This window comes from Ambystoma mexicanum, chromosome 6q, assembly GCF_040938575.1.
Source record: "Ambystoma mexicanum isolate Mex_15411 chromosome 6q, UKY_AmexF1_1, whole genome shotgun sequence".
Taxonomy (NCBI): Eukaryota; Metazoa; Chordata; class Amphibia; order Caudata; family Ambystomatidae; genus Ambystoma; species Ambystoma mexicanum.
In genome coordinates, this window is record NC_090937.1 from 600395526 (window position 1) to 600418662 (window position 23137).

The 23137-nt window shown below is 42.4% G+C and overlaps 1 protein-coding gene across 7 annotated transcripts in view; it reads right to left on the minus strand.

The window, feature by feature from the left end:
- UGT8 (UDP glycosyltransferase 8) overlaps positions 1–23137 on the minus strand; it is a 570821-nt gene that overhangs the window by 314278 nt on the left and 233406 nt on the right. The window contains exon 2 of one of the 7 annotated variants that reach the window (XM_069631068.1): positions 15300–15470. The exons of the other annotated variants lie outside the window; for them this stretch is intronic. Within the exon in view, the coding sequence (XP_069487169.1) occupies positions 15300–15318 (19 nt within the window). The 5' untranslated portion in view covers positions 15319–15470. The remainder of the gene's footprint in view (positions 1–15299; positions 15471–23137) is intronic. 7 annotated transcript variants of the gene reach the window in all.

Below are 23137 nucleotides of genomic sequence, written 5' to 3' on the forward strand. Positions count from 1 at the left end.
AGAGAGAGAGAGAGAGAGACGAGGGTAGATGAGTTACATATATACATCTGGAGTTAGAGGCAATACTATGCCAGAGAGAAAGAAGGAGATTGTGCAAGAGCGAGACATGTGAGGGTAGACGAGGCACATCTAAACATCTGGAGGATGAGACATTACTATACAAGAGGGAGTGAGGGAGAGAGAATGCGAGAGTTAGTCAAATGAGGATAGTTGAAGCGCATATGAGCATCTGGCGGCAGCGGCATTACTATGCAAGATGGATAGTGAGAGAGACCATTAGAGGGGGAGAGATGAGGATGGCGGAAGAACATATACACATCTAGAGATAAAAACATCAATATGCAAGGGCATCGAGAGAAAGAGACTGTGAAAGAGAAGGATGAGGATTGAGGAGGCACTTATAAACATCTGTCAGTAGAGGCATTACTATGCAAGACAGCAAGAGAGAGAGAGACCATAAGAAAGAAAGAGAGAGAGAGAGAGAGAGAGAGACCATTAGAGAGAGAAATGAGGATGGCAGAGGAACATATACACTTCTAGAGACAGATGGAGGTGAAGGCATTACTATGCAAGAGAAAGTGGGAGAGACCAGGAGGGACGGGGTGGGTGGGAGAGAGAGAGAGAGAGATGAGGAGAGAGCATGTACGTATAGACAGATGTGGGAAAAGCCCAATTTCTATATAAGAGAGAGTGTGGGAGAGATGAGGATAGCGGAGGCACATGTATGGGGTAGAGGCATTGCTATGGAACAGAGAAACAGGGGGCATGTGTGGAAGAGGGAAGGAGCAAGAGTAAAGTTGTGTAAGGAAAGCAATCCATCTGAGGCAAGAGAAGAGTGGAAACATCCTGACGTGAAGGAACCAAGCCAATGTGTAGGAAAGGGGCGAGGGGTCCACGAAACAGGCAGAACCCGCTGATATTGTGAAGTAACGGCACATCAGCTTCCATGCTGGTCAGAGGGTTCTCGGCAGGAATAGCAGTCATCCCGTAGCATTTCACTGACGAGGGACCATCACCAAATAAATAGCTGTGCTTCATGCAGTCTTTATTTCCTCAAATATTTGTGTGCAGTTATTAATAGGCCAGAGGGGAGGGATGCTTTGCCCCCAACCATCAACCTTTTCCTAGGGATTCTTTTATACACATGATTTAATGGCTGATATCAAAATGCCAGAAGGATGCTGAGTCCAGTCTGATGCCCATTGATAGCCGAGACTCAATACACAGACAAAATAAAGGGACACTCAGTATACAAAATGGGCAGGTCAATATTTCAAAGGTTCTCACTGTGTCTTTTTGGTTCACAAGGGATTTAGAATGGGTTGTTTATGTGCATGAAACCTTGACGATTGTCAAGAAACTCTCTGAGAGAGACTGAAGTGAAATACTGCCAACCGCTTAGAGTTGGGAAAAGTGTACTTGCCAACATACAGTAGTAGACATTACAGCTATAATTCGTTGGGGGTGTAAAGAGCCAGTAACCGCCTGCCACCCTGGGTCTAGGTAGGGTCAAGTGAAGCAAGGGACTCGCCAATAGAGACAGCCAAAAGACTGTCTTGAAATTCTAAGAGGAATACTCTATTTGCTTTGCAAAGGGCCAGGAGGTTGTCCATCCGAGAGATGTCAGCTGACAGATCATTTCCGCGCTTTGCAGCATGTGAAAAGAAGGATCACCTACCTGTTTTTCTCCCTTCACCTTCGGCAGACATAATCTGCTAGTGTTATTGCAGGTAGATCACCAGATCAGGAGTCTGGCCTGAGGCAATTTCATCAGGTACTGCACTGTGTTTCCATAAACCGGCCTAAGAGACTGTGGCAACAATATAAGAGAACTCCGACTCTTCCTGGCAACCCTTGAAGCATCAGGCCTCTATGCTCTCTTGCCGCCTTTGCGGTGATCGAATTCAGATCAGGAAGTCAATGAAGCAGCTTCTGAGAGAGCACAATAGGCAGGCATTGCAAGATTCCAGCTTTCACCAGCGATGACATGTTCAACGGTTGCCAAGATAACAAGTGGCCCTGATAGGTCTGCATTTAGTTGGATGTCATCAGGATACGACAAAAAGGCAGCACCAAGCGAATGGCGTAGCTCATGTTGTGGTTGAATATTAATGTTCAACGGCGGGTATCAGAGGAAGGAAGCCCGCATGTACCAGTGAAGCATCAGACTGCCCCGAATGTGTGGTTTTTCAGAAATATTTCAGGAAACGGTCACCTTAGTGAAATGATCAATGAACTCCCAGGTGGTAGACATATTAGGCACATTCAGCAACACCTTTGATCCAAGATATCCACCCAAATCTGGCCTTAGTCTCTCACCTTGGCCGAAAATCTGACGGGCACTATCACTGGATGCTAATCTAATCTTTACTTTTTTCTGTTAGAAACTATTCTCTCTCCTGATGAACCATTGATAGACTCAATGGGGAAACACGTGTCGAGGAGTGAAAATTGAGTGAGGATTTAGAGTGAGAAATTAAGTGAGGATTTATGGTGTGCTGATAACACCTGGACAGACATAATTTGTTTTTTTTTCTCCAACTACCACTACCTGATGTGATAACTGCAGGATACTGCCAGATGTAATGATAACACCAGGGTAGAAATTGAAATATGTTTTGCTTCAATAACTATACACTAAATTAAACAACTTTGCACCATCCATATGGAATGTAGTCTTTTTATATTCAAACAAGAATCACATTTTACTGAAAGTACGTTTGGATCACAGCATACATTTCAAACTTCGAGTTGGTGCATTTGAGTAAACTCTTTCTCATTTCTATATATATTTTTTGCATTAATATTTGTGTAGCAGCCACACAAGGATTTGGGAACTACTCATCCTGCCAACCATGTTGATTTGAGAGCTGGTGCCAAGGGAGAGCTTTGTTGGTTGCAACATCTGAGTTTCTTTCAAGGGTTTATCTATACATTGCAATATTGTGGAACTAGAGTTAATTTAAAAGGAACAAATAATCACACTAGCATGAAGGGCATGGTGGTTGAATTGGCATGTTTTTCTGACTCCCCAAAATATGAAGCCCAAGAGTATTGCCCATATCATAAATTGGCCTCTTTATGACTTGGGTAAAATCCTAGCCGGCTAGTTTTTCTAAAAGACGTTACCTGTTATTTGCTTGTAAATAATCAGCTCAACCATTACAATCTCGTAAAATTACATTTGAAATTTGGTGGCTGATTATTAAGCATAAATTAATGTGAAAGAGTACTTTTCAGAAATAATGTTTCTTTGTTACTTGTTGCTGGCAACAGTAATTCTGCTTTTGACAATCACATGAAACCCGCAAACCAGTCTCGGATATCCTCGGCTTAGAGATCCATTTTTAGCCATGAGGCGCTAGGTCTGCCAAAGTTGTATTGCACTAAGGTTTAAGCCATGCTTCAGTGACAAAGAAGATATGTAAGGTGTAGCTATCATTATAATCATAAATATTATGTCTGTTTTACACTAGAGATTTGGTGACAATCAATGTGCATTTCACATTTTGTGAATTGTTCAAATAGTGTTTAGTTAGATAATTTTGTTTTAGTTTAGTACAGAACATTTTGTTTTTATATTGGCTGAGACTACCGTGAGGAGTCAGGAATGAAACTCAGAAAAAAGTTGGACATGGTTTTGGCTAAATATATTTATTGATAAATAAAAAGGGGTTGGGAAAATGCCTCGGTGTCCCTGCACTAAAGGTGTTTCCCTACCTAAACTCAAAACGAACTATTATTCAGTGTCAGAATGTCCAAAACAAAACCATCCTTTGTCCAAAGTACTATTCTTACCCTCACATTCTATGGAAATGTATTCTAAAGTGAAAAGGATAATGTCTTTGGCCTTCAATGTTTTAGAAATGTTCAAATGGGCAAAGCAATGCGTAACTCCGACAAATCGTCTATCAAGGATATTGCTCCTTACTCCAGAGGGTTTCGTCCTTGACCTGGATTCTTCTTTGTCCTTTGACTTGTCAGGATTCCTGGTGTCCTCTCCTGCCAGGAGTTCTCTGATATCTTATGTTCTGTTTAATACAGTCCTTTTTGTAATCCTGATATTTCTCCTCTGGACCTCTTTATTCTTGGTCACCACAATTCTGATACTGATATTTCTTTTCAGTATTTCTATAGCTTTGATATCTTTCTTGTGGTTGCCTGGTATCCTTTTCGCCCAGTGCCACTTGTATTTCTTCTATTCATACACTTATAATTGCCTGCTATACTGTCCTGCCAGGGATTCCTGTATTCACCCACTTGTCATTGCCCAGTTTACTCTCCTGAAGGGTTTCTTGTATTCACACACTTGTAATAGCCTGGTATACTCTCCTGCCAGGGCCTGTTGTATTGACACACTTGTAATTGCCTGGTAAACTCTCCTGTGAGGGCTTTTTGTATTTACACACTTGTCTGTGTTTTGACTCTTGATAATTCACTATGTTAGTCCTTTTGGCCAATTCATTATGTCCATGGCATATTGCCTCATTAGTGTTTTGCTCACACTTCATCTCCTGGTAATTTACCACTTTAGCCTTGCTGACTAATTCACTGTGTCTGTTATATGCTGCCCTGTTACTGTTTCATATTTGTTTGCATACATATGGGCACACTTCAAAGGTTCCCTTCTTTAACTGTCACTTTCTCTCTTTCTGACTTAATAAACATCTTTCTTTCTCCATTCTATTTTGTTCAATTACACGCATGCTCGCCAATATGCCCTGGTGTTCCCTTCGTCCCCGCATGGACTAATTTTTTCCTCATGGCATTCTTTGACATTCTCGCAGCCTCCCAACAACAGTCTTCGGGTGATGTCTTCCTCGCGCAGCTCGGCCCTCCACGTCACTGCTTCCCGTAGTTTCAGATGGGCATCTCTGCTTCACAAGGGTCTCAGGTAAGTGGCTCACTGCTTTCTTCTACTGCCGAATGTCCAGGGGCCATGCACTGGCTTCTGGTGTTCCCGCCATGAATAGTCTTCCTCATGCAGCTTTCCTCTTCTCAGTACTTGAGCCAGTTGGCTCCACCGTCTTCCTCTCAACCCATCGGTCGCACAGAGAGGAGCAGCCCGCTCCCACCAGCAGTCTACCATGGTTTCTGGTGGTCCTGTTTTAAAAGTCCTGATAACAGGTGCATGCTCCCAACAACAAGAGCCTTGCCTGGGCTCGGGACCACCCCTCCTCTTATTCGTCGCAGTATCAAGGTGTTTCTGGGAATAGTAGTCCTTTGCAGTTAATTGGCACGAAAACCTTGGAGGAATAATTCTAATAGATTTTGAGGACAAGTCAGTGTGAAAAGTTGGTCTTAAGATTAGAAAGAGAACGATTCAGCATTCTCCTTTGAGGGAGCAGGGAAAGAATCACAATAGGACGTTAGAGTGTTGAAAAATGGGTATTCACTCCACAAGTGAAAATGGGGATACCATGTCTCATCCGATGAAGTCATGGTATGTCCCAGGAGCTTGTTTCCCCCATGTGATCCTCCCTCATATAGCCGCCCCCAGGGTCAGGAAAAGGTAGAGGCTGCTGTACTCTGGCCACATGGGAGGAGGTCACCGCCAGGAAAACAGTGATGACTTCATTGGATTCATCACACTACGTAAAGTGACCAAGGAGATATGTATACAACTCTTATTGCTTGACCCTATAGAGTTATAATTGTCCACAGCAGGCTTTAATTTTTGGTCTAACAAGATGCCTAGATTTGAGACCATTTTATAGGTTATCTCATCTGAATAAAGTGTATTAGATAGGCAATCTATAAGTTCTTCTGAAATGTAGATGTAGTTGTTCCCTAAATTCAAACAGGAAGTCTGTCCCTGCCGGTCCCGAACAGGGCCAGTGTTTCTGTTGTATGGCTTGAGAGGCTATCTTTATTGGTTCATTCTTTCAAGTAGTTCCTGGAAGGTTTCACCTATTTACATTCCTACATGCCATTTATTGTACTGGATGAGGTACACAATGTTAGACAAATCTGCAGATTTAATAACCTTTGAATATGTATTGTATGATTCAGTGGGGTTGCTTTAGGAGTTTCAGTGCAGATGTGTTGGCAGGTTGTGCTTCTAGTATTGTATGGGAACTATCTAAGTCTCATTTGTTCTTGATCCATTGGAAATACGCTTCTGGTCAGAGGCTGTGATATATTGTTTGGTTGCTTGTATGCAATCAAAGGGCAGGTGGCTCATTGAAAATGTTTTTCAGTTCTTTGTACCTGATGAATATTGGTTGTAAATCATTAAAATGTATGTTCTGTAGTGTTAATGCATGTTGATAAGTGACAACTAGAGATAGCTGTTATGTAGTCCTGATTTCTTTGTATTATAACACATTCACTCTGTCAATGCACAATCAAAATCCCTATGAATCTCTCTGGCTGAATGTGCCTACTTCAGAAATGATGTGTGTAGTGCATTGAGTTGCTTGTCCCTTGTCTTTCTGTTGATGAGAACCTTCTTAATGTGGCTCGGATGAGATCTTGTCCTGTGCAGGTACTTGCTTCTGTCTGTGAGTTTTATGTATACTGCTGTTTCCTTCACTCAATGCTTTTAGAATATAGCCTCTGTTGAGATAATTTTTTTAAAAAAAATAATTAAATGTATTTTTATACTGCTTTTAGGAATTGTTTATTGATTGTATTCTCATGGACTGGTAATCTTATGAATTTGTAAATTGGAACTGTGTATCAATGTGTTTTATTTGTTGTTTAATGGTTGTTTTTACACATCCGAATAAACTTGATTGATTGGTATACTGCTGTTTCCAGCTTGCCGTTCCCACACATTTAGTGGTATCCCGAAATTGTGGGCTCTGCTTAGAATGGTCCAAGGTGAATTTAATATGGTGTTGGGAGCTATTGATTGAGTCATGGAATTGTTTGAGGAGAGAATCTTCACTTTCTGTCCAAATCATGAACATGTTGTCACTGTATCACAGTAATGTTAGATGTTTTGGAGATTGTTGTTCTCTGAACTCTTCCTTTGTGGGGTGCCATAAGCAGGTTTACATATTGAGGAATCATCTTTATGCTCATGGCAGTTCCAGTGTTTTGTACGAAGTGTTATCTATTGTAACAAATGTTGTATGTGAGTATGAATCTAATGTGGTCCGGGATCAGTCAGATTGGGGTGTCTGTCTTGCGTTCAATGTCTGCAGTAATCTCCAGCAGACAGGCATTCCAACTTCATGTGGAAGGTTGGAATAGATTGAAGTGACATCCAACGTTGCCAGTAGTACATTAGGTAGTGTGCGCCCTATCCATCAAATCTTCTTTAAAAAGTGTGTTGTGTCCTGTACAAAGCTTTGTATGTCTTGTACTATAGGTTATACATAGACTAAATGTATCCAGATATATTTGTTCAGTAAAAATGTTAATGCTAGAGATTATCAGATGGTCTGGATTATCCCGTTTTTGAATCTTCGGCAGGAATTGGTTTGTCTGGTATGAGGCTTTGAACGTGCTCACCAATTTTGTTGGGCATCGACTTAATGATTTATTCCACGACTTTTTAGTACTTTACACTGAGGTCGAGACTAAGTTCCTTGTAGTAATCTGTGTCAAGAAGTAGTTTTTATGCTTTTGTTTTGTATTTCTCTATATCAATGACAAGAACTAGCCCACCAATACCTGATTTTAATTATGATCTTTTTAATTGTCTGGAGTAGTTGACTGCCCCTTCTCTCGATGTTTGTGGGGTTCTGTTTACTTGTCAATTGTTTGTTGAATATATGAGATTGATCTTGATACCAAAAGAATAAGACCCTATTACGCACCTAGCTCACTACCTTTGACTTCCCTTTCTTTTAGTGGTGTTGTAGGAAAAACAAAAACAGACACATGATTGTTGTTGTAATAACATGATGTACTGACTTAAACATTATTTTAATAAATACAAAAACACAAACCCATCAACTGACAAACATTTAATTACTGCAAACATATATCAACAATTCTAAATAATAATTTGCATCCGTATAATTGTCGAAAACAGATCAGCACCCTATGTGGAGCCTAGCACGAAAAAAAAAGAAAAATACATTTCTAACTGGACACTTATTTTAAAATATTAGCAATAGGAACTGTTGTGTATTTCTCCACACTGGTAGATGTTATTGGAATTATTTCTATGACGCTGCCCGACATGTTTCAATCCCCAATGTAGATGTTGGGATTTTCTTCAGGAGCTAGGATTGATTGAAAGTGCATGGTGCCTCGCAAGGCTGTCTTTCCAAGAAATACAACAATGTGCATCTGGTGAAGTATTAATCTATGAATTAATCACCAACAGCCATTAATTGTTCAAATGTGTGGGACCCTTAACTTTATAGAGCAGGTAATCTACAATGCTATGATGCTGGAAAGTTATTGATACAGAGTCCCCTCAGAACGAGCAGTCCCTCAGTGGTCTACAAGCTGACTCCGTTCATTGTTGGCTTGTTGCTACTCCAGCTAGCCTGCCGTGTGCATTAAATGTATGTCAGATTGTACATGTTTTCTAGTCAATCAATGTAAGCTACAAGTTTTAGGTTGTGCCCCTAAGGGGGTGACCAGTTTGAGTTGAGCACATGTTTGGGGCATCACTCTCAGTGGCGGTTTTCTGTATATTGTTCTGACTTTTTAAATATTTTTTCAGATGTAACCATCATATATATAGTCTTTAATTTCTCTGTAAAAGTTGAATTTTGTTTACTTCCTGATTGGGGCAGGATGACAACCCCTTAGGGATTACCGATTGTTCAGTGTTTGTGAGTTGCTATTCAAAGAGGTTGATAACTGATAGTTGGTTTGTAGCCTGGTCCCCATTTAGTTCCCATTGTTGATTTTGTAGACGCTGGGCTTTGCATCCCAGAAGGGTCACATAATTGTGATTGTTGCAGGTCATGGTCGAGGTTTCTTCCGAATTAAAAGGTTTCATGTTTTTTGATAATTCTTTTCTAGTTCATATACCAGTTGCAGTACTTGGCAATTTATTTGTTGGTGTAGCCTTGTTGTGAGATTGTTAATATCCTTCCTCAGACTAGTTTTCTTGGAGTAGAGTGGGTGTATGAGCTGATTTTGCAGTTTTTCTGTTATTTTTTCTGCATGTGTGCGCTGCATATTCCATGTTGCAGTTAGTCCTGTGAGTTTGAGATCCTGAGTCTTTTTATTATTAGATTGTGTTTGTTGCAGCGATAAGACAATAGATGTCTCTGTCCAACTAGGCTTCTTTCTGCCTCATCCGGCAAATATGCCACTGTTTCGGGGCTTTGAGGTATGTTGTTGTGTTAGTCTAGTCTAGTCTAGTGTTAGTCTAGTTTTAAAAAACATCACAACATTTTGAGTTTTTATACCTTTTATTGGACTAATTGAGAACATTGTGTTGCAATGGAAAATCCTTAGCTTTCTAAAGTCCCAAAGACCTTCATCAGCAGATGTTGACAGGCAGTAAGTTATCAAATTTTACAATTTAAAATGTTCTTTGCTCTGCACCCAACATGTGTGAACAACTGGTACAAACTTTGTTAGAGGCTAAGTCCTTTTTATTTGGACCTACTTTGTAAATAATGTAAATATCCCTGCAGTATTTGAAATTAAATAACCACCACACATTGTGAAAACTCTCCAAAGCATCCACAAATCAGTTTCATAATTTATTCCACCAAGTCCTGGATAAAGAAACATAACTCGTGGGGGCGGGGGGGGGGATATGGAAAGAGTGACATTTAAAATGAAAAAAGTAAATCACTTGCTCCTCCCCAATATGAACGCAAATTGACCCCATAATATATTCAGTACACAGCAGGACCAGAGCCAGGCCAAATTACGATATAAATGTACTACATGTATCAGGTCACAAGTGCGTTGCAAGATGGTTACCCTCAAGATCAGGGCCGGTCAAAGGGCTTATGCTATTTTAAGCAAAGGCTATTTTGGGTGAAATGGAGTCGGATCTGATGTTTTTAATGTCTGTAATGGCTCCTGCTGGCAATTATCCCACCCTGCCTCCCGCTGCTGGTAGCCTAGTCTGCTGTCTACATTTGTCATTGAGTAGAACTGCACTGTTAATGATAATATCACGTTTCTACATAGTGCTACATGCCAGAGTCCTCCTGCTTCTAAGTGGTATAGTAATAGTTGCCATCCTTGACCCATGTAATGGTGCCCAAAATCGGCGTAGTTTGAACTTGCTGATAAATATGTGTTCTTGTACAATGTCTCACACATTGAACCGATATACACACCTATGTTAGAGCAAAACACCTTTCTAAATCTGCAACTATTTGAAATTGCATGACTGGTATAATGTAGGACATCTCTCTGCTCATGTCCCCTGAATCATATTCGTCTATGTGAGAAACCGAACAAAGCATTCACATCTTCTGTTAATTAGATGAAAACATCCCCTCATTCGGGAGCACGCCTTATTTATTTAGTGTGCAAATAGAGAGATGTGGTAGCTGCACCAAAAAATACACATTGATGTTTCCAAAAATAAGGTCATTTCTGCACAAAGCAATAGAGATATGTGTGTTTGAACAATGAAATTATGAAGAATGGAATATGCCAATGCCATGGCCTTAACATGCCTTCCTTGCAGACACTCGGCGGAGCAGCGTCTTTAGACATCTGTTTGTGGCTATCAGAGTGTTTTTGTAGATGAATGCATCAACAAGCTTTAGAAATTCTAAGAATTGAATATAAACTGCAGGAAAACAACGGAACACTCCTGTCACCAGCCCAAGGCTGTGTTGGTCTGAGTCTGGCGACAGCGCGCGTAACTTCCAAGCTGCATTTCCAAGTCTCCTCTTGCAAGGTATTTGCAGGTTTCTTACCTAATTTTCTTGACTATAACCTCAGTGATAAGTACCCTTACTGAGGGCTAAAATGCTACTAAAACGTGGTGGTGCTAGCAATATACCTTTTGGAGCTATTAAGGTTGAGTAAAAAACATCCGTTTAATTGTAAGTAAAGTAAAAAGACAACAGACACATGTTAGTTATTTAAATGTGGTTTTATTTTGCGGTATATAAATAAAGCTGCCTTTTTTTTTCAAAGCCATTAATAAATATGTTACACAATAATAAAGTCACCCAGATAACTAATCCAAGTCATTGCTACAGGAATGTTACAAAAAGAAAACACAATAGATTAAAAAGGAGATTGGCATAAATAGTGGTAAGCACTTAGACAGGGGTCGGAAAAGGGGTGAGACACAGAACCATGGAAAATAAGACACGCCTGACATTAATTAGCCCACTATCCCGCACATCCAAGTAGTGCTTTATCAAAACCCAGATACTTTCTAAGGAGACACCACCACCCTAATCAGGAACATTGAGACAGAGCTATTGCATTGTGGATAAGTTGTGGCTATATTTAATTTATAACCTGAGCTGGTTCTAAACTGAATGGTTATCACTGGTACATAAAAGATAGTTATGTTGGCATTATAAGTTAAGATTACTATATTACTGGCATAGCATGCCTATCAAAGATCTATCAACTCCTGTATTTTAAACAGTGAGATACAAGATGAAGAATTGATGAATCTAAGCAGTAAGATGTCAATAGCAAACTGATCAAGACAACCCACCCTCACCATCAATGCCCAGAGAAACACCCACTCCACCCCATCAAAAACTTTTTCAGCATCTACAATTATACAAGGACGGTGAGATCTTGTCTGAGCTGTGGCAATGAGGGAGGCCAAAGCTAAGTTACTTTGTTGCACTGTAGCTTTGTTCCTAATAAACACAACATGGTCTGGAGTCATCAAATGGGGAATGCATATGAATAATCTCCCTGAAACACGCATGAAGATCTTGCTATCTCCATTTAGTAATGAAATATGCCTAATATGTCTCTATGATAACAGGTATCCACACCATGACCATATTTCCATGATAAGTCTGTGAGGAAGAGATACATCTCCCCCTTTAAGGGCCCATACACCCCCCCTCCCCCAATCTGACCTGCCAGTGGCTTACCCAGTTGACATAGCAGAGATTACTGCAGAGATGTTGGTTTCAGTAGGAGGTACCAGCAAGTGTTCCATTGCCTCAAATTGTAGTCTAGCGAGATCAGTCCTATTCAGAAGTCAGTTAGTACCTTCCGGAGAGACTGATAGTTCTTACCTATGTAGATTCTCATAATAATCTAAAAAAGCAGCACATATGCCCTCTGTCTCAAATATCATCCTTACACTATCATCTTCAATAACTCTGATGTAATCTTTTTGTCTTTGCTAACTGGAGCCAGATTGTGCACCACGTTCTCACCTGTAGACTCCACCTTGTACTGGTGATGCATCTTTAGCTCTACCCGGACCCTGTCCAGATTGTCCCTCGTTTCAGCAGCATCCCCTGCTGTGATAACAATAGCGATGGGCTGCTCTTTTTGGTTGTCTTTATATGGTAAGCATTTCAACTGTGACATGATTGAAATGGAACCGTTTTAATAGGAACATGCATTGGGTGTAAGGTAATTCAAACAAGTTCTCTATATGAAACCGAAATTATTGTTATTTTTTTTTAGCTTTCATTGTATTGTGTTGAGTTGGATGTTGTTGGTCACCTTGAAGGTCAATGAAAATTAGATAGTTACACAGAGACAGTGGGCCTCATTACGAGTATAGAGGTAGCCATGCTGTTTTTAGAAGCATGGCTACCTCGGAACTGGGGTCCGGGTCCAGCAAAAGGGGACTTACCGGGCCATTCCGACCTTGGAGGGCCTGGTAATTCCCTTTCACGTGACCCGGACCCGGTACATCCCCATTCCCATTTCAGGCCCATAGGGCTCAATGGGAATGGGGAGGATGCTAACAACAAGCCCGTTAATGACGAGCCCGTATTTAGCATCCTGGTCTGCTAGCGGGTCCCGCTCTGCACCTCCGGTCTGACCAGGCGTGCAGAGCGCGACCTGCTGCAGACCTCGTAATGTGGCGGCCCGGAATGAATGGTGCCGATCCCTTACCGGCACCGTTCATTCCGTGGCCGCCTACCTCGTAATGAGGCCCTTATTGAAAGACATTTTGCTGGGGAATTCTATGGCTGTTTCTTGAATGCGCCGATGTTTCTCTGTCTTCTTCATAAATCAAAGTATTCACAATGTGGTCAATAACAATAGTTAATGGCTGCGTTCTGAGCATTCTGATTGGCCCAGAGGACGCCAATAACGACTTCCAGGTTCTAATTAAGTGCCCTCAATCTGGTGGTATTATGTCCATTTTGGATTTTCACTGGCAGCGATCACTGTTATTTTTCTGTTTCCTTTTTAATCTGAGTCCCAGGATGAAGGCCTAGCTATGATGCAGTGTTGGTCTTGCATTGGCATGAAAGGGTTCAGATCACCTCATAAATGTAAAACCCACTGAGAATACCCAGAACGCGTCTAGTGTCTAAGATGGTAAGGCTCACCGCCAGAGATTTAGCAGCCCAGAGACAACATATCGTAATCTGACTGTTTATTGTGTATCACTTAAGCAGAACTGAGCATTATGTGTAATACTGAAAGGAGCATGTGTGAGAGATTATGTCAATGAAAAGTGCTACTGCGCTGAGTAAAGTCACAAAAGATGGAACGGCTGAGAACTGAGGATTCATTGAGATTATTCTTGAGTGCACGTGGCTTGCTTTGCTTCGTGGTCAATTTCAAATGCGTACACAAATAGGGAATCATTCCCTAGTTATGCTTATCCCTATTATCCCTATTCCCTACTAACGTTCTGGCTAAAGACAACTCTGAGAGCGTAAATTGAGAGGAAGCCACCACAGGAATAGATGAGCAGCCGGTGCTGGGTGCCTCTTTGAAGTAGCTGTAACGAGTGGGAGAGTGGCGTGAGAAGATGAAGTCCAGGCACACCCGCCAAATACACGGCTGTTCGTCACAGGTGCTATTGGATAACCTGACACACAGGGGTGTTGCTAGGTTTGTAAAAGATCTGGGGCTATGCTAATGTCGGGACTGTCGGGACTCAGGGCTAGTTAGCCTTTTGGTTGTAGCCCTGAGCTTTTATCAGGGGCTACAAGCAAAAGACCTGGAGCTCTAGCCCCCTAGCAGCAGCATGCTAGACGTTCACATGAATATTTCAATTCACTGCAGTGCCATCAAGGTGTACAGAACTCTCACTATCACTGCAAGGCCATGCAATGAGACCACACCCTGTGCAATGTGCCTAATCTCCTGAATGACTGAAGTTCACCTCAGCTTCATACCTTTGCACTTAGCTATCAAGAGCCAAAGCACTTTTCCAGTGGCAGAGCCAGCCAAATGCTTGAGGTTTCTGAAACCAACCCAAAATCTTGAGAAACGTGCAGGTGGTATTCTGCGGCAAAAACTAGGGATGCAAATGGAGAAGGGTTGATGAAGAGATAGCCTACTGAATCGCTCACCTGCGAGAGGTGTTTATACAATTGTTAATAAACAGCAGCAACAAATAGAAAATGGCAGGGGAGAGAAGCCTTCCCTGCCCTTGTCAATCTACTCCCCAGGGTGCAACGAGGGGTTTACCTGCTTTACCCAGTGTTTTCAAATGGCTGACACCTTCCAAAGATATGTATCTCTGTGTGAAACCAAATATGTAAATATATGTTTTTATACTGCACCAAATCACCACCGTAGAGGTATCAAAGCCTAGGCCCTACCAGGGGGTATCCAAAATTGAGTATGCTTAAAACCCCTTAAGTGCCAGGCTATTATGCAAGTCTGTGCAAAAAGGACGAGCATACTTGTCCTTGGCACTTAAGTAAATGAGTACAGGGATGATAAGAGGATGGGAAAATGGCAGGAAGATGCTACAAACACGGAGGAAGAGGCGCAGAGAGTGAAACATGTTTTGTGATATCCTGGGTGCGCGTTAGTCCTGTTAGGTGGATACTGCTTCTGCAAAAGGGAGGAGGCAGGTATGTCCTAAGTGTTGTGATAATTGGGTGTTGTTTCCAAGGTAGAATTAGATATAATGCCAGTGCCTTAACTGTAAGAACACACTCTTGATGTCTTTGCCCAATAAGTCCAGTACTGCCATTCTAAGTAGACACTCATGTTGACTGACTCCTTCTGCCTCTTGGTCCTGTCAAAACCTCACCCCCCACCTTCTCATAATCACTTTCTTCTCGCCCTTGCCCCCCCCCCCATATACAGCATTCACGCTACAGATAACAGACACCCAGAGAGTTCTCACTTGGGTAAACTGGGGATTAAAAACTTGTAGGCACTGGACTGTATCTGGGGAAGAAGGCAAACAAAAATAAAGGGCTCTTCGCGTCCCCCGAGAGAGGCTAAATGCAAGGCTATGAATGCCAGAGTGTATGTGGGAGACTACTCACCATTAATTGGGAGCTGCATGCTTCCCAAAATGTTGTGCTTTACGGGAGGTCAGGTACGAGTGGTCACGTAAGAGGTGTCCCAGATGAGTGCCTCACAATCATGGACGTTATGTTCCCTATTTCACAGGGTTGTAAAGATGCTTGAAAACCTGTGACTGTGCCTGGAGTATCCTGAAAGAGGAGAACAACAATGGAACAAGACACACACACATTGAAGACATACATACACGCACGCACACACACACTCACCACTCTCTCTTACACAGCATACATACACACAGACCCTGCATGCACACACACACACACACACGCACACACAAGGACACACACATTGCCCTTACCTGCCGAAATCCAAATGAGGAAAACATACACTCCTCTCCAGGAGGGCCTCATCGCCCATTGGCAGGAGGCAGGCATCAATCAACATACCTCTCCCTGAGTTATGGTTCCTGCCCAGAGGAGCAGCAGGATTTCACTGCCCCTTACAGGCCATTGGCACTGGGATGTAGAGGATTGCCATGGTATCCAGTCATTGCATTGACAACCAAAGCATTGACAGCCAAACCATCTAAAAAAAAGCATCTAAAAAAAAGCATCTAATGCATTTTTTTAGATGGTAAAAGGTTTAGTTTAATAAAAATGGGGTTTAAAGGTTAAAAAAGAGGAGTTGGGGGGACCCCCCCTTTAAGAATAAAATGAAAAAAATGCATTAGATGCATTTTTTTAGATGATTTTTTTATAGATGGTATGGCATTGGATGATTTGGCTGTCGACGGAATGACTATAAACTGAATGCCCTCTATGTGGCAATGGCCGGAAGTAACCAAACCAGCATGCCCAATAGGCCATTTAAGTGCTGGGGAAGCAAAACGCCCCTGGCTGGGGTACTAAATACAAGGCAAACCAGATTTCCGTCACAAAACAGGTTTCCCGTGAGTGCTCACTCATCCGACTCAAAGCACCGACCAGATCACATGCTTTTCAATTGCCCTCAAGCTTCTCCATAATGGGTGGCAAATTGGCACCATTTCATCCTTCATGGAAGAGCCAGCCCTATACGTGGGCCTTCTTATTGCATGAACTCCCCTATTATGTGACAGTGTCTCTGTGCATTAATCATCCTCTCCGCTGCCTGACCCTAAAAAGCCCATGCCAATACTAATAAAAGAGCTATGGCTGTTTCGCAAGGCTGCATGTATTCAAACTATGTGCGGCCTGACCCTAACAAGTCGACCCAATACTATTAATATGGCTATGCCTGATACTAAAATGGCTGTTCACTGAGTGCAGCCAGACAATACTCTAGATTTACATCTGCCTCCGACGTGCCATTCACTTTGTCTACAACAATATTTTGACTTAAACATATATGTTTTGTTATGTCAAGTTGTCTTATACCGCAAACTGTTACCATTGGCATAGTCCCCAGGCGCTCACATGGTTCTGTAAGAAAGTGGGATGGGTAGGTTAGTGAGAGAAGAAGGAGTAGAATAGAGGTTGTACTTTTCTGTTGGTACTTGTAGAACCAAGAGGAACTGGTATCTAGTGCGGGTCTGCTTTCTAGGTGTGTTTGGAGTGTGCACACTCATGCTATTGTGTATGGATGGGCAGCATCCAGTGATTGGTTGTTTGTTTGCAGCAGTTCGTTTTGTGGTGGATGTGTGGGTTGCGTGTTTCTGTGGGAACTAGACCAGGGTTATTCATTGGTGGCTTTTCTTCGGTCCCCATTGGCTGGCAGTGTCCATTTAGTGCGGGTCATTGTGAGTTGAATAGCCTTGTTTTCAGTCGTTTTCTAAAAGTGAGGTGGCAGTTAGAACCAATTCAATGAGCCAATATCAAAAAGAAACTAATCAGACAACAAGACTTGAGTAAATTAAGTGTACAATTTACTACTGGAAATATTCAGGCATGCTGGTGCCGGGTGCTCAGAGTTGTGTTCAACATGAATGTGAGCCCCATTTCTTTTCACCCTGAGGAGCTGGGGACTAGCCAATTTCTTGCTCCCTTGGCGTTTTCATCAAACAACTCTCAGACATTTGTGGGTTTCAAAGTACCTTGTTCCCCAGCCATCAGATCCCACTCTCTCTTCCTCTCTGCTGCAGATATTTCTGTTTATTTCACTAATAAAGTTTCTTCTGTATGCTCCTCTTTTCTTTCCTCTTCCCTACCAGCCTCACCATCCTAGTCCTATCCCACCCATCCTCTATCTCCTTCCATTGCTCACCTTTCTCTTCAATCGTTCTCTATCCTCTGCCTCCTTTCCTTCATTTTTTAATAAACCATTTTTATTGAGTTTTTAGATAAAGAAAGGCACAGAACAACCTCCAGAGATATACCAGCAATCCACCCCACACATTTCGGAGCTCGACCCCCCTCTCTTGACCCCCTAACAATCAGTTCATCTCCGGTCATTTCCCCAAAATTGGTTGTTTGTTTGCAGCAGTTCGTTTTGTGGTGGATGTGTGGGTTGCGTGTTTCTGTGGGAACTAGACCAGGGTTATTCATTGGTGGCTTTTCTTCGGTCCCCATTGGCTGGCAGTGTCCATTTAGTGCGGGTCATTGTGAGTTGAATAGCCTTGTTTTCAGTCGTTTTCTAAAAGTGAGGTGGCAGTTAGAACCAATTCAATGAGCCAATATCAAAAAGAAACTAATCAGACAACAAGACTTGAGTAAATTAAGTGTACAATTTACTACTGGAAATATTCAGGCATGCTGGTGCCGGGTGCTCAGAGTTGTGTTCAACATGAATGTGAGCCCCATTTCTTTTCACCCTGAGGAGCTGGGGACTAGCCAATTTCTTGCTCCCTTGGCGTTTTCATCAAACAACTCTCAGACATTTGTGGGTTTCAAAGTACCTTGTTCCCCAGCCATCAGATCCCACTCTCTCTTCCTCTCTGCTGCAGATATTTCTGTTTATTTCACTAATAAAGTTTCTTCTGTATGCTCCTCTTTTCTTTCCTCTTCCCTACCAGCCTCACCATCCTAGTCCTATCCCACCCATCCTCTATCTCCTTCCATTGCTCACCTTTCTCTTCAATCGTTCTCTATCCTCTGCCTCCTTTCCTTCATTTTTTAATAAACCATTTTTATTGAGTTTTTAGATAAAGAAAGGCACAGAACAACCTCCAGAGATATACCAGCAATCCACCCCACACATTTCGGAGCTCGACCCCCCTCTCTTGACCCCCTAACAATCAGTTCATCTCCGGTCATTTCCCCAAAATTTTCTTGTGCTTCTGGGAGTTCCCCTGTCTCTGTAAACCCTGCTTTCTAGGTCACAACCGTGGTCAAATCCCTCTAACCATAGAGAGACCCCCGGGGTAGCTGCGCTTCCCCAGCTTGCGGCTGTCTCTCTTGGCCATCATCAAGCATAGTTTCTTACAAGCAAAGTATGAATCCCCCATATATCCAGCGGACAAAACTTTAGGCAGTCTGGCACTGGTTTCCTCAGAGAGCCCGCCACTGCTTCCTGCACTGCTCCCCATAAATGCTGTATCATTGGGATGGCCCACACGGTGTCAAAGAAAGTGCCCTCCTCTGCCCCACATCTCAGACAGCTGGGGACCATTGTTCTCCCCATCTTGTGGAGCCTAGCCCTGGTGTAATATACCCTGTGTATAATTCTGAACTGAACTAACCATAGTTTGCTGAATACCCCCACTCACCTTGCCGTTCCACCCCTACCCAGTCCTCCTCCTCAAAGTCCCCCAGGTCCCTCTCAGAGTGATCCTTCAACATGCTTGAGGGTGGGGGGATAGACGCTCAGGGAGGTCCCATTGTTCCCTGTCCTTATGGCAAGTTGCAGACATGTGTAGGTGAATATGCTATTGTTGTTAACTCCATACTTAAACAAAAATTCTTTAGACCTGTCCATTCGTTCTGACTCCCGCTCTATTTCTCGCTTTCCTTTCTTTCTATACCTCTGTAGCAAGTGGCCTATGCCCAAATCTCTTCTTTTCTTAATCTATACTGCTTTCCTCCCCCTTTTCCATCTGGCTTTCATCCGGCTCACTAGACTTAAACTGCTTTGTTATATGTTTCTAATACTTTTCTCTCTGCTCTTCATAATACATTATCTTCTATACTCCTCCTTCTCGGTTAGAGTAGGACATTCTATCCTTTTGACTTCCCTCCCTTCTCTTGGTGTTTCTAGTTTTCAATGGTTTGGTTCATATCTCTCTGATCATTCCTATTCTGTCTCTTGAGCTACCCAGTTTTCCTCTTTTCATCTTCTCTTCTTGGTCCTCAGTTTTGTTCCCTCTACACTATTCTGCTTTCTTATCTAACTTCAAACTTACAGACTATCTTGTCACTTCTATACTGACCACTCACAGATTTTCTTTTCCTTCTCCTCCTTTTTTGACTTTCTCCACTCTACCTTTTCTTCATTTTCTCCATCTTAATCCGTTGAAAATTGATATTCTTTTCTTTACCTCTTGCATCCCTCCTCATGTTCCTCCAGGTCTACCTCCCCCCTCCTCTCTTCTATGCTTCTCCTCCTCAGCTCATAACTTCTGTGTTACTTTCAACCCTTCTTTTTCTTTTCCTCTCATATCTTCAACACAACTGGAACATGTTATTTTCATATTTACAACCTTCACCGATGTTGTCCTTTCCTCCTTTCATCCTTTCCTCCCATTTCAAGCCAGGAAACTCCTAATTTCCTTGCCCATTCTGACTTGCGCACTTGCACGATCTGAATGACACAAGACCTAGTAAGATCGTTTGTCTTGTCCTCCCTCTGTCTTTCCTTCCTTGTCTTGTTGCGCACCGAAACACTTGTGTACAGGCCTGTTATAAATGACATATATCATATCATATCAGCTGCTACCCCTAGCTACTCCCAAATGACCATAATGCCTTTTTATTTGATATGTCTAACAACTCCTGTTAAGTGGTTTTCAAATATTTTGGAGATCACAACAGACTTTTCCTGACGCCTTTTCAGTGCTTTCCATGCAATTGACTTATCAGGGCTACACTTCATTTTTTGGGCAAAAATGCCAGAACATTCCAAGTGTAAAAATGTTGACGTCATTTCATGTTTTGTAAGGCAAGCTACATACATGCTTAACATTTTGAAATATAATGACTGCAGGACAAAATAAATAGTTAAAAAGGAAACCATGTCAAATTCTCCTGCATTCTGCTTCTAAAAAGTTGATCAACGTGTAAAGGTCTTACTTGGCCAAAGGGAATGAGGAGGGAGGGGCTCTGGAGGAAGAAGAAGCGAAATAAGAATGCCACATGTGGGTTTAAGAGTACTGCTCAGACCCCACAAGTATACACATCTTTTACTTCCTGCTCCCAAATTTTGCGATTTTAATTGGGCTTTTTTGGATTTAAAAACATTCAAAAAGCGATTTACAGAATCAGTGCTCAGAGTGCAGAATGTTTCCTGGCTGTATGAGATGGCTTCCCAGCAATACTGAATGCACAGAAACAATTAGGCCAGGAACATTCTTGAAGGGGGGTTCCCAGCGTGCAAGTGAGATAAAATAAAGTGTGCAGGGGCTTTCGTGTGTCACGAAAGGGATGAGACCTAAACACTAAAGAGTGTGGCCTAATCACCATTATTCAGTATTGTTTTGAGCTTCATGGTATTAATGGCAACAGTAGTGCATCCTGATCGGACATCTAAAACATTTGTCCATGCAGATTCCGCATTTCGGATGATTGCATTACAAATCTAGTTCTATATAAGTTTGCGAGGCGGGCCCATAGCTCAACGCTGTAAGACGCTTCTCCCCCAAACTCTTTCAGAAGATGATGGCTCACTTTTCTGTTCATTTAAAGCTCAGCTCTTTTATTGGCAGCTGTTTTATGCACTCACAGGGTTGCCAGATAAAATGGAATGAGGCATCTGAGCTTCATTACGTGTATGGCAGTAGATCGGCTGTAAATTCATTGATTTACTGCCAAACTCGTTTACCGTTACCACTACATAGTCCTGTTAAATGACCATGGTATTACGAGTGGTGGTATGCGGTGCACATCCCCATTTCTGGAGTGCAGGGGGATTTTTGGCAGATTTATCGCAAGCAGTTATTCCACATGGTAAATCTGCCAATTATTGAAGATAAAGTGGAGGATTCACCTCCAGATTTCTGCTGGAGGTGAATCCTCCATCTTACCTCCAAACCCGGAATTTGGTACTGTGGTAAAGGTAGGGCTAACACCATTACTGCCAAAGAAAGTGGCAGCAACAGAATTACTGCCACCTTTTTACTGCATCGCCAAATCATCGTTATTCACTTACGATCACACAACTTTAGTGAGGTGTGGAAGAAGGGAGCGGAATGCAGGATTCCTCTTCCCAAATTGCACATTTCCTCCTACAATAATTAGCACAACGACATAAATTGCTAGAGCAAGTGAACTAAATTACAACCCTGCTTCCAGACGTAGCACCCACTCTGGGTGAAGCAACCAATCCTGCTACTCCAAACGTAGGCTGGATTGGTTCTGTGGGTTTTGACAGCACCGTTTTTCAAAGCTGTGGGGGTCAGGCCCATTCACCCTCTCACTCCATCTCCACGCAGTATTTCCTCCCCAAACCTCTCCCCTACATTTTGTGGCAAAAGCCTGTAAGAAAAGTGTGATAAAACAATTCTGCAATGACGTTTCTGCAGTAAAAAGACTGGATACCACTGGATCTAATGGTACAAGAAAAACATTCGAAAAACTGAACATAATTTCAAAAATGACTAAAATCAGGTAGTTCGTATAATTAAAGGTTAATGATCCATTTGGGCTAAATGCCTAATTACAGGGCTGGTTCAATGCTAACTGGCCTTGAATTGAGGTGGATTGCGTAGGCATTGTGTTCTTTCTATAGATCCTCCAGCTGGCGGCTACGTTGTTTGGGAATCTGCATCAGCCTGGTACCAGGTGCCCGTAGACAGAAAACAGAAGCAGAACACTGGAAGGGGAGCTCTGAGTTCAACCTACCCGGGCAATTTCAGGTGAAAATAGAGACCTATCTTGAAAGGCTCTTTCCAACTTTGCCGTGTCCATGACCATGACACTTGCAGACCTGGCCATTGCCACTTTTTAATGGAGAGGCCTGGTTTTGAAAAATACAGAATGTCACGTTGCACTTCTGCATGCTCATATTAGAGAAGTCATAAAATAAGGCTGACACGGTTAATCTGTGTGCTGTTTCAGCCTTCTTGAAGAACAAGTTAATTCAGAAGTGTGTGAAGAAATATGGTTTGACCCACAGACATATATAATTAGACATCCTATACATTTCAAACCAACTGAAGATGTATTATTGTATATCCTTTGGGCCAGATTCTCAAACCTTTTTTGGAGGCAAGCGCATTTTATCACTTGTGCCAAAAAAAGGAGCAGGCTTCTTCTTCTTCGAATTATCGAAATGCGTGGGAGGACCCACGCAGCTGCTTCCCCATCCAAAAGGATGATGTGCACCTAACCCTCCATTCATACACACAGCCCTCACATTCTCACAACTCCTCCCACCGCCCCGTCTGCCCCACAAAATCCAGCAGCAGACTGCTCCTCTCCCCGCCTCTCACCCTGACTCCTCCCAGCAAAGCCTTCCTACTCATTTCAGCCACTCCCAGCACAGACAACCGAACCCTCATCAACTCTCTCTCCTCAACATGCCTCTCACACGCAAGCAGAAAATGTCCCACAGTCTGATTCACTGAAGGCATTTCAATGAGCCCCTCCCAAATACTCTCACTCAGATGCTCTTTTTCATCACCTCTTTGCGCACTTACACATATCATGGTGTATTTCTATGCATTTGAAAGCGCATCCCGAATTCACAAATGGGATTCAGGGCGAGTCACAAATCGTGACAGGGCCAT